The following is a 13,102-nucleotide window of genomic DNA, read 5'->3' on the forward strand; positions in this document are numbered from 1 at the left end:
TGTCACAAAAATTCTGATTATTTCACATTATTTATTGTCAAATGCAATTTCTCTTTTTAATTACAAAAATCAAACCTGCTCGTGCTGGATGAACATTTGAATCTCACCAATAAAATATCTCAGTACATTATGATTGAAATAGTAAAAGTGGCACTCCAAACAAGACTCGTATTTATTGCATGTCTATTTTACTTTTTTTTTTATGTAAATAGATGTTTTAAATTAAATGACTAACAATTGTGTTTGATAAAACAAAAAGGTGAAAATAAATAAATAAAAAATTATATATTTAATTTAGGAAACTTATCCATTTCCAAGATAATTATTCATCAGTAACTAGGCATAACAGTTACTCCCACCCTATATTTCCTCTTTGTCTATCTCAATTCTGAAAATAATTTATTAGAATGGAACAATCTATTGTATTTTTTAATTCTTACATAAACAACCTTAAAAGATAAAAAACAAAAAAGAATAGAAGGAGTACTAATAACGGAGTGGGCATAATAGTTTAATCACATATTATTAACAAGTAGCTTTATTTAAATAATTAACTAAACATACATGTTAAGACAATCGAACTTGGTCCACAAAGTAGACATCAGATTCATGCACCACAATCAAAAACTAGGTTTGCAGAAAACGACAAAGTAGCACCATATAATAATGCCATTAATATTATTTACAACACCAACAAAACACATTTAGAATCATAATTACGCCCTAACTTACCTTTATTAATACACGATAATCTTCCCGCTAATACGGTGGACCTGATTTTTCAAACATTCGACCGTCCAAGGCACGAGCTACCAAAGCTAGCGAGAAGAAGGGACAACACAACATAAACTGGAAGAAAACATACCAACATAGTTTTATACAACATATAGAAAACACCCCACATGTTCGATAATCTTTCCTATAAAAACCCCAAGAAGAAAACAATAAAATAAATCGAGATTTAATCACAAATTAAAACCAACTTATGTATTTTAATTTTCAAAAGATGGACAATAAAACTCACATAAGCCGATTTTAATTTGTAAGAAAAACCTCAGTTTATTTTATTTTTATTATTTCTTCTAATAATACAAGTTTTTAAGGAAAACGTTTATCTAAACATGTTATTATTCTCCTCTAATAAACTAGATTACGGTTGGCCACAACGACGTCGTCGAGCATCCACAAGTCATCCATCACGTAACCGTTGTCCCATTCCTCACCATTGTTGGGCAGAGGCTGCTCATTCTCTAAGCCAAGAAAGAGTTCAAGTTGTTTGAGGTCGAGTTCCTCTCCTCCGCTGCTGTCTCCGCTGTAGGAGACGGTGGAAGGCGGTGGTGCGGTGGAAGAGGAGCTGCTCTGTTGAGGGAGGTCGGGGCTGAGGCAGCGCTTCTTGGAGGGTGGTGGAGTGTCGTCGGGGAAGTTGAGTTTGGCCTTGTCACCACGGATGCGTTTGGCGGCGGCGTCGTAGGCTCTGGCGGCTTCCTCGGCGGTGGGGAAGGTGCCGAGCCAAACGCGGACACCTTTGTGTGGGTCCCTTATTTCTGCAGCCCATTTCCCCCATGGCCTTTGCCTGATTCCTCTGTACACGTTCTTGCGAGCACGCTCACTCTTCTTCCCTGCATCCACGCTTTTCTTCTTCTTGGCACATGATTCCACTGCCACGTACAGACAAACAATGCGTTAATCCTTGCCACACTTCCCACCATACAAACTTCTTCCGTTAATGGCTGTTTTTGTTTTAGGGACACGTTCTTTCTTCTGTCATAAAGTTTGCTTTTAAAAAACTCATAAGCTTTTTTCTTTTTACCATTACCATTCAACTGCAAGGAAAAACGTGAACAAAAGAAACGCTTGCGTCTTCTCATTTTTTAATGTAAATTGGTGGAAAAGCTTCAACTTTACTCCATTTCTCTCTAACTTCATCAACACACACCACTTCTTTATCTACCACCACAAACCAAACCCCAAGGTAAACAAGAAAAAAAAAACTCTTTTTAGGCCACCCAATGATAACTTCAACTTACTTTTCATCATCGTTCAGAAAATAAAATCATCAGTAGCAACTCAACATCAAGCAGATACTTTTTTTTTTCGAAATAAAAAAAATAGACACTACACAAAGATATCTTATTTTTCGATTGCATGCTGTATTATCCATAGATATTAACAAAATTAGTAACTCAAGGCAGAATCTTTACATTATAAACTATAAAAAACTCATAGGTTTGTGGTTGATACAGAAAAGAAAAAAATTATATATCATTTTTGGATTAAAAAAAGATAAAAAAGAAAGTTAAAACCTTGGATCTTTTTTGAATTATGTCCACTCAAAACAGTAGCAAACAAGTTAATTGACTGGGTAACAAAAATTCAGACAGGTAAGTCGGAACATGGGGGAAATAGAATAGGCACATGGAACAACCTAGAACAAGAATAAAAAGATAAACTGGCAGCGATAGGTAGGTAGGTGTAAAAAATTGAACTTGATTTAGATTAGGTAAGAACTAACCCTTTTTGTCTGAGATTACGGGGAAGGGTGGTTGGCGTTTGGAAGTGGTTGTGGTGGTGATGTCGAAGCCGAGGAGGTCAGAGAAAGGGTCTAGCTCGGACCACAGCTGCTCCGCGGCGACTTTACGGTCACGCTTGACACCAATGAAGTCGGAAATAATTGCACCTCCACACATCTTCTTCTTCTTCTTCGGAGAATAACAACTACTGGCACTGTGAGTCTCGTGACGAACATCAAATGAGCAAGTGAGAGAGGAGAAGACGATGGATGTGTGAATTTATATAGAGAGCTTGGGTTGAGTTGATTCTGGCGTGTCCTGTGGGTCCCACTTGAGACCTGAATCATAGAATGGTGTGTGGTGATCAGACGGTGGAGACTGAGGGGTGGTGACGTGGCGGAAATTGGTTGGTTTGGATGGAGACGGTGCTGCGCCTTGTTTGTTTTGGCAGAGACGTATTTAACGCTCGTCGCCATGATTTAACGGCAGAGATAGATGAAACGGGCTTTTGGTGGGACCAGTGCGTTTTGGAGTTACGTTGGTTTCATGTGTCACCCTCGAAGTGAGCAATAATAACGCTTGAAGCCATTGATGCAACGTTACTGCTATCAACCAATCACTTACCAACCACTGTGAATTTTTTTTTTCTCGGTTAAAAGTGCTTTTAACTTTCACTGCTCCCTTCATCCTAGGGATAACTTGAAAGGGAAATCACTGCACGTGAAAGTAGATCAGAACAAAAATAATAAAAATAATAATAAATGCAAATATAAATGTATAAGAATAAAGTTTAAAACTGGTGGGATTAAACTTGAAGAATATATATATCTGAGATAACTAAGAGTATTTGATTTTAGTATTATACACGAATAGTAAACTAAACTAAATATAAAATTTAATTTAAAAGTAATATAAGATTTCTAAAATATATTTTAAAATAAATAGTATCATTATAATATGATGATATTCCAGATTTATTATCTGCAATATAAGCTCTTCTTCTTTTCTAGTTTTCATTCAAAGAGTAATAAATCATGATAATTCAAAATATAGAGCATTTTCATTCATTTCCTTTTCTTGAGTTTTTCTTGTATCTTTTCCATATGCATATAAAAAAGAAAGGTAATATCAGTTGAAGACAAATCCATGCAATGGGAATATTTAATGGCAAGAAAACGAAAGTAGAGTGCAGTAAGAGTAGGAACACGTATAAGAAAGGTATGTATACGTAAAAATGTACGTATATAACGTACAGTACGTGCACGAACATCCCAAACATGAAAAATAACGTAAGCATAGAGATAATACAGGTTGTAAAATTGTATTAAAAAGAAGATAAAAAAAAGAAAAATTGCAGAAGAAAACAAACGAGTTGCAGAGTCCTTGACATGGCATGCATACACGCAAACAAAGCGAAGGACTTTGAGATGAGACTTATCAAACTGCATGCATCAAACGCTGTCCTAACCGATTTATATGAACACCTTAAGATAATTATGTGAAGAACAGATAAATAAATAAATTAACGAAAATGCTTCAGAAAATGAAAAAGAAACATATATATTTTCAACCGCCATGCCCTTCTGCAAAGAAAATATATGAGGTCCCCTCTTAGCTTGATAAGATTACATTGAGTTGATTTTTAGTATATCATAATCATATACTACTATTTATTTTATAATGAGCTTCTCATTTCGAAGGTTTGTGTTTTTTTTTTTTTTTTTTGTTTCTTGTTTGCAAGTTGTTAAAGTTGAAGATATTTATTTCTCAGCCGTAATTATAAATGGGGCATGATCACCTTTTTCTTATTAAGGTTGGAAAATGAAAATGAAATAATGAAAATCAAAATGAAAATCAAAATGAAAATGAAAAAGTGGTCCTGCTTAGGATCTCAGTGGAGTGCGACAATTTTGGGATTGTATATATCATGTCGTCATTCCAACCTCACTCATTATTCACAACCAAAAACCATCATATAATTTTTTTAATATTTAAATATAACGATTAATTTGTAGTAAAGTATGAGAAATGAAATTAGTCTCTATAAGTTATGTGTAAACTGAAAATAAATTGAATTTAGAATATATAAGTGAGTGTAAATTTTGTTTTGTATGTTAAATTGATAAAGTTGAATTGGGATTAAAATCTCTTTTTTAAAATGATATTAGAATTATTATTAGAGATTATTTTAATAAAATTTGTTGTTTTATATCTACTAAAAATAAAGTAAAATTTTTAGAATATATAAATAAATATAAATTTCATTTTATAAATTAATTTCATAAGGTTAAGATACACTTAAAATTTACTTTTTAATATTTTTATCAATAAAATATATATTAAAAATCTTTAAATAGTTCAATTATGCTTTAGAAACTAAAATTGTGAGAAATCTAGTTACAAACTTATTTTTCGTAAAAGTAACCTTGGCAGCAGGTATTTAGAAATTAAGTCTAAAACAATTAAAAATAATGCATATATGAAATTTGAATCATTTAGTTTTTTACTGTATTTGTATTTGACTTTATGTGGATTCGATTTTGTTGATTGGTATTGTCTGCAGCGATCAGAATGATTGAAAATGGTGGACCCCATGCAGAAGTAGGGTGGGCCCAAGTAGTCAAAACTGCTTACAGAAATCTTTGAGTTCAGCTGGTTTTCTCACAAATAAAACAAACACATTGTATGATTTAAATTTGAATTTAAATTAATTTTTATGCTATGTAAAATATATCAAATTTTAGTTTTTATGAAAACATTTGTTTGCTTTTTGAATTTTAAAATGTTAAAAGTTTCGTTTCTTATACTGTTGTTATACCCGTTAAATGCACGCATTTAGTAAAAAGTTTAGTGATGATTTTCAATAAAGTTAAATAACTCATTGTTATTTCTAATTTTTTTAATAATTTTTATATGCACTGTGTAAATTTTTATGATAAAATTATCAATGTTCGTAATACGCTTTCGACAATGTTACGTGTTGTACGTATAAAATTGATTATATATTTATCATGTATGACATATGAGACTTGTAGGAGCAACAAGGACATCCATGATTTCCAATATAAAAAGATTTAGAAAAAAAAAACAAAAACACATAACAGGAAAAAAAAATTATAATTGATTATTGAGTGTTCTTGTCTAGAAGAAAAAACGAAATCTCTAACTTAAATAAGGTTTCCACAACAACTAGAGAGAAAAAAAAGGAGAAAAATAAAAATTTATCTGATTATTACTTCTAAATGATAACTTATAATATATTTAATAATCTAAAACGATAGAACTTGGTGAAGATGTTCGTCAATGTTTCATTCAAGCGAATGGAAGAAAATGTTTGAATTTTCTCGCATACAATGTGATAGTTCAGGTCAATGTGTTTTGTTCACTCATGGAAACTTTAATTGTGAAGAAGACTTTAATTTCTTTTTGTATAATTTATGCCATTCGTATTCTGTCCTGACTTGAAAATAAAACTGAGGTTCACTACTAGTGGATATGACTAAGGGGTACCTCAAGTGTTTTTCAAATAAAACGTTATAAGATAGAACATTAGAAATATGATGTGGAGTTTCAAAACTATTTTTTGTACATAAATTTTTTGATGATGATCGGTTAATCTAATGTATGTAGTCATTAAATTATCCGAGATTACTTCTAACTTTGGTTGACCTTTTGTAGTTGTGATTTTTTTCACTCTCAATAGGATTTGTTATGTTGTTGTTGAGATGGTCTGCATTTTCACTTTAACTCAGTTGTACATTTTGGCCATTATTGTCATTCTGGCTTTTTGCTTCAACAAGATTCTAATGACATATATTATCATTAAGTAAAACATTTTCATTTTCTCTAATATAGTGTATCTCAATAATATTTTGATAAAATATAACATTACTACTTATAAAAATCTACTTAGTAATTTTGTCAAGCATAATGTAACTTTTCATATCATTCTTATAATCAAGAAAAATACTATTTTTTTAAAGCAAATTTGTTTTGGTTATTTTAAAAAGTGGAAGAAAAACACAAGTAATAAAATATTTTTAAGTCTAGATAAGCAGGAGAAACATCATACATTAAGTCGTATGAGATCTTACCTTTAAGAAAAAAAAAAGACAATCTATTTATCAAATAAATTGCATAAAATATAACATAAGACCAATATGCCTTATGAACATTAGACTTAAAAAAGTGAAGTAAGAATTTTATTCATTAATGTTTGTGTTCCATAGTTTTATTGAAAAAATTCAACACAACTCTTTTTTTTATTAATAGAGTTAAATATAAAACTATTTTATTAATCTATATATACTCAACAATCTATTTAATTGAAAAATATTGACCTTACTTTTGAAACTAAATTTACGTAATATTTATTAATGTTTCGAATCAATAATTATATTTTTAGAGATTCTAAATTCCTTATCAGCTAATTATGAAAATACAAAATTATTTATCCTGTTAAATAGTATCTGAGAAACTACATTGTATAATATCAATATAGAATACGTTAAAAAAAATCTTAAATAAATATTATACATATTTTAAGTTAAACAGGCTTAATTTCTTATTTTGAATTTATATGTTATTAAAACCGTAAAAAAGGAGAGGAACTTAATCAAAATCGGAAATTTTTATAATAATAAAAAATAATTTTAAATTATAAATTTTAAAATGGTTAAAAAAATGTATAAAATGAAAATCAAGTCACTTTTATTTAAAAACATATTACGTCTAGAATAATTTTTAAAATTGGTATATATAATTTTTTTAAAAGTTATTTATGTTCTCGAAATTGTATTTTTCTTCTTAGTATTATTATGAAAAAAATACACTTTTAGTTTCGATTAATAATTAACTTTAACAGGCAAAAACATAATGTCGAATTTGCATCACACATGGTCGAACTCTAAAGCCAGTAACGGTAAATCATTAATATTTTTGAAGACCGATTATAAGTAATGTTGACTACGTCAATGTTACTTTATCACTAACTTTTAAATTAATTTTTAATTAAAACAATTTAATGTTAACTAAATGGATGACAATGTATTTTTCATTTTAAAATTTATTTAATTTAACTTTGGTTAAGCTGATGTTAAATTAAATTAAATTTTAATATTAATTTAATTTACTCTAGTTGAAATATTTAAAAAGATTGTCATGCAACATTTTCCTTCCCAACAAAAATAAACTAAAATTTATTGCAATGGATGAAAGTGATGAAAGTTGATGACAAAAAAAAAAGAATATGATGAAGGAGATAAATATAGAGTGATTTACATTAAAAAAAATGTGAGAAATGAAAATTGTAAAAAAAGATATTTTTCATCTTTAAAATTGAGTTTTTAAATTAAAAATAATTTATAATTTCTATTCGGTTTCATGACAATACACAAATTTATAATAATAAAATTTATACTAACTTAAGTAAACATCAAAGATATGTGTTATTATATTATATTATTATCAGTTTATTTGATGATAACTTAAATAAATAATAAATTAAAATAAAATCAGTATTGATCATATTAGTTTAAATAATTATAAATATCAAAAATAGAAAATATCAATGTTAATTAGATTAAATTTTAATATCAATGTTAATTAGATCAAATAATTTTATATTATATTTTTTAAGTAATCTTTGTTTTGAAAACTGAAATTTCATTATAATTTTATTTTTAAAAGACGTTTCAAAAAATAAGAAGAAAAAAATATTTAAATTCTTTTAAACATTAACTTTTAAAAATTATGAAACTATTATATATAATAAAAACACAAACTTTCAATGGAGATTAATAAACCAATTGGTAGATGCTAAAACAAATACTTTTATTTTTAATAAAAGTAACATTAATTTAAAGTTGCTTAAGATAAATTTATTCTTCAAGCTAAGCAACACGCACATTTTATATTATACAAAGTTTAAATTAAAGAACAATTCTACGCATTTTAATTTTTTTTTAAAAAATAATCTTTTAAGTTATTTTAAAATCAATTGAATCAACTTTAATAATATTATATTTTAACTAACACTTTTATTTAAAAATTGTTTTTAATATATTTAGGTGTTATGATTTTTTATTTTTAAAGTATGTATTTTATTCAAATTAAGTTTCCACACTAATAACATATTTTTGTTATCGTAAACGTGTATCATGCGAATTACTCGGATGAAATTCTAATGGAACATTGAATAATAGTAATTCTATCGGTGTTTGTGCCAGTCTCATCAAGTGCATGAATACCATGAAATCAAACGTTCTACTTGTGGATGACGACAAATATATAAAAACGGTGTAATTCTATTTAAAATTTATGAAAATGGACAAATATTTAAAGAAAAATAACGAGTATAAATAAGTTCTATTTATATACATAACTTTAGAATGAAGAATTAAAGTTTAATTTTGGCTTTAAATTTATTTTTGTCGCACTTAAAATTGTGTTTTATAGAACGACTTCATCACATTTTTTTAAGTTATGTTGGTAAAGATCTTTTCATAGTTTTTTTTTTTAAAATTGTGTTTAATAGCATGCTTTATGTTTAGTAGTATTTTTTTTGTAGTTAGATGTAATTTTCTGAATTTTATTTATTTGAATGTTTTAAAAAAAATAATTGACTATGATGTTGTAATTGATTTTATAATTTTAGTTAATTTAATTAATTAATCAAATTATTTATGTAAACTGAATGTAATTTGAGAAAATTTAAAACACTAATGCAAAATATATTTTTCATTGCAATAAAATATAAATTGAAATGAAAATAAATTTTGAATCATGACAACAATATGCGATGTTCAGAATAATAGTATAAAAACGGCTTATAACGTCTTAAGATGATATTATAGTATTTTGAAATTTGAAATTTGTTTTTTTTAGATTTATTGTATCTATTCGATTGATTTTTTATTAAATTTATTGTGCTAGAGTGAATCAGACTATCGGATTATTCTTATTTTAAAAGATTGTATGTCAATTAAAAATAAAATAAATTTATAAGTAAATGTAGAGGTGGACTAAATTTAAAATTCACCTTTTAAAAAATAATCATAAAATTGCACAAACACAAATTCTTCAAAATACATTTTTTAATCGACTCAATCAACCTTAATTTTTATTTGAGTAATTGAGCAATTTGAATTTTAAGACGTACATGTCAGAAATGGTTGCATTTCATGACCAATTGGACCCTTTAAGGTTCCTATTATTCTCTTTTTTGGAAACCCATTATCGTTGCAGTGCTAGAAAATGTGAAATATAGCTCAATGATGGATTAGCTGAACAGAGAAGGCTTATTATCTTATGTTAACTCAACTGAATAAAAATCTAAATAATTTAAAAAAAATGTTTTAATCGATTTTAGTTGTTTTTCTTCTGTTTTGAGTGTATGGTCAGGAGTATCTATATATACAATATATCATTGGTTGTATATGAATAAAACAATAACATAAACAATGAACGGTGGAGACCGAAGGAACGCGAGCAACCCGACGAGCGTGCGATCTATATTATAGGGGAGCGAGCGATAAAATCATCCAAAAATGACAAAATCACATAAAGATTCGTGTCTCGGTCCCATAAAATATCTACTGAAAGATATGTTGAAACATATGTGAATAAAACAATAAGTCTGTTGTCTACAGAGACATTCTTTTTACAGTTAAGAAAGTTCTAAGTAGTTAATTGTCGTACTTTATATACAATTTGTGATTTTCTCTGTACAGAGAAAACTTAACTGGGATTCAAAACCATCCTTAAAAACCTTTTACATGTGCCGCATGTTCTCCAATTTGGTCTAATAACTGTCAAAAACATTACTTTTCCTTCCCTCTTTACTGTCAGAGCTGCAGAATGCATGCAGTTTAAAGTGAGGCAATTATAGACAACCTGGTGGATTTTGCAAGCCCTCGTAAATTGGTTTAATGTTGGCACATCTAGATCCGGTAGGCTTGGATTTAAGCGACAGGCCTATGTTCTCAAGTTTAATACTTTCACAAGGGAACTTGTCGCTACACCTTAAATCCACTGCAATTGGCGAAGTAGTGGTTCCCTTTATATTAGAAAAAACAACATCTTGTAACTTTACAAGTGAACCCTGCATGGAAATAAATGAATGTTCATATACATAACATGTTCCAAATGGGAAGGCTTGTAATAACACAGAGAATGACATAAACAAATAAATCAACCTTGCATTTTGAAGAGCATTGATATTCTTGGTCAATGACGATAGGGTTTTTAACATTTTGCATGGTGATGTCACTGAAAGTGATGTTTGATGCATTGCCAGCATACCGATCTGGCCATGTCTTGATTCTCACGCCATTTTCTGTACCAACCATCGACACGTTGTTCACACGAATGTCTTTCACTTCTAGCTCTTCCTCGTACTTTCCAAGACTACCAATACTGCCATGCACATTCAAGACCAAGAAATTAACAGAAAGAAAAGTTAAACAGCAAATTTAAATCTTATCTGCATGATATACACACACCCTTATTACAAATCTAGCAAAATGTTACTGTTTTACTTATGCTCGACGAATTAAGAAAATGTTTTTTTGACATTACTTACATCAGTGGTGAATTGATTTTTACCTTATACCATGTCCAGGACCACAATTGACATTGTTGATGGAAACTTGGTGGGATCCGTGTAACATGGCAATGCAATCATCTCCAGTTTCAATGGTATTTTTGGCTACTTCAACATCGATTGATTGGCTAATATGAATTCCATCGGTGTTAGGGCTTTCTTCTGGTGCAGTGAGGTTAAGTCGTCGGAGTCTGATGTTAGCACAATTAGTCACAAATATGTGAAAGCCTTTGGGGTTTGTGGATTTAACGTTCTGTATAATTCCATTCTTAATTCTGTGGAAATATATACTCTGCATTTCGAAATATACAAAGTTCACTTAGTGCTAAACTCTAAGGATCTGTAGAGATTAAAACCAACATATCTTGGAAGAAAAAAAAGGCTAATTACATCTGACTCCAATGAGACTAAAATCACGTTTAGATGATAGAAAACAGGTAAATTTCATTAGTTAGTCGACGTGGAACTTTCAATACACCTCAATAAACAACAAATATAACTTGGATAGACTCTAATCATATCTCTTATACAATGTTAAGTATCTTTTATACAATGTTAAGAAGTGAACTTTAAACCTAATTCAACTTATAAAATCGATTTGTAAGGTGAGTTTATGTCCAGTTATATATTATAAATTTGCTAATAAATTTGCTTTATATCTAGTCGAATGTGAGTTGGTTTAGGGTTTATAAGATATTGACTTACAGAAGGGTTTCTGACGCAGGTTGAGTCGGGGTCTTCTTTACAGTTGGTAGCGGTTTTCCATGAATTCTTACCGACACCATCAAAAGTACCACCACCGATGATTTTTATACCATCCACGTCCTCAAACAGAAGCCATTCGTTATTCTCATATTCACTGAGATCTGTTGTAGCAGCAATGGTGCCTACAACTTGGATCGTTACGGGCTCTGGAGTAGAACATGGACCTGCGAAAAACATGGAAGAAAGCACAAATGTTCCCACTGGAACCAGAAGCCTGGCTTGCACTTTGGAGTGGCAAGTTGCTCGCCATGCATCCATGAAAGCCTGAACTTGTAATCAACATCAACAAGGAATTTTGTGTTGCAGTAATAATCATGATTGAAAGAAAGATATATATATATATATATATATATATATATATATATATACCTGAGTGCAGTCAAACTTGCCATTAGCTTTGGCTCCAAAGCTTATGACATTGTTTATCTTTTCCCCAGGAACAAGTTTATCCTGATCTAAGTTTTTATTCTTGTAGATATCAGGACCTGCAACTGGCATTACTTTCTTTGCAGCACCCACATGATAAACCAGTGCAACGTACAGAATAAGAACACTTACTCTCTCTGTCATGTCCATTATTGTACCTAATTAAGTTCTCTCTACATATAATTCTAAGTTTTTCAATTTTCTTTTTTTTTTTTCAATTTTTTTGATAAAGCCTCCGGGGAGGCTAGATAGGAGAAAAATGATGCGAACAAAATGATGAAAATGATCCCTTTTTATTTAGCTGAGTTTCTTCAATTTTGGTTGAAACAATGGTTATTACTGGTTTGTAATTTTTAGCATCTATACGAGCGGAGAATGTTAGCTTTTGTGGTTAAGTTTGGTTAAGATAAAATTCGTGATTCTTTTACCTCCTAAATTCTAGCTCTGATTATTACCCTTCTAAAGCAGCCTATATTTTCTCTGGCAATCACTTTCCAATACTCAGAAAAAATAAGAATGAAAACAAGAGAAGAAAATAGATTTTTGTTCATTTGGGAGGAAAATTATGCGATGTCCCACAAATTTGCTTTTAGTATCTCAAACCAACAGAATATTTACTTAATCTACTATTATTATTGTCACCAATTTGCAAAATTCAAGAGCCTGGTAACTTAATCCGTGTAAAATCATACTATCATCCTTCTTGACTTTCAAAATCTCATTTTCTTTCCAAGAAATTTTCCTCTTGCTCAACGAGCTCACAAGCTTATTCAAAGAGATCAATTAGGAGTTTTCCAAC

General features: G+C 29.6%; 2 protein-coding genes across 2 annotated transcripts; both read right to left on the minus strand.

Annotated features, from left to right (window-relative positions):
• Positions 1-632: 632 nt before the first annotated feature.
• Positions 633-2,955, minus strand: LOC108322223 (ethylene-responsive transcription factor RAP2-3). Its single transcript, XM_017554244.2, has 2 exons — positions 2,513-2,955; positions 633-1,658 (listed from the first exon to the last, which is right to left on the minus strand). Exons 1-2 carry the CDS (start codon positions 2,685-2,687, stop codon positions 1,138-1,140), a joined length of 696 nt encoding a protein of 231 aa, XP_017409733.1. The 5' UTR covers positions 2,688-2,955; the 3' UTR covers positions 633-1,137.
• A 7,437-nt stretch (positions 2,956-10,392) lies between these two features.
• LOC108322247 (exopolygalacturonase) lies at positions 10,393-12,453 on the minus strand. The gene is made up of 5 exons (XM_052875944.1): positions 12,247-12,453; positions 11,818-12,141; positions 11,115-11,404; positions 10,706-10,925; positions 10,393-10,611 (listed from the first exon to the last, which is right to left on the minus strand). The coding sequence occupies exons 1-5, from the start codon at positions 12,451-12,453 to the stop codon at positions 10,393-10,395; spliced, it is 1,260 nt and encodes a 419-aa protein (XP_052731904.1).
• Positions 12,454-13,102: the final 649 nt, after the last annotated feature.

The sequence above is a fragment of the Vigna angularis genome, chromosome 4 (genome assembly GCF_016808095.1).
Source record: "Vigna angularis cultivar LongXiaoDou No.4 chromosome 4, ASM1680809v1, whole genome shotgun sequence".
NCBI classification, from domain to species: domain Eukaryota; kingdom Viridiplantae; phylum Streptophyta; class Magnoliopsida; order Fabales; family Fabaceae; genus Vigna; species Vigna angularis.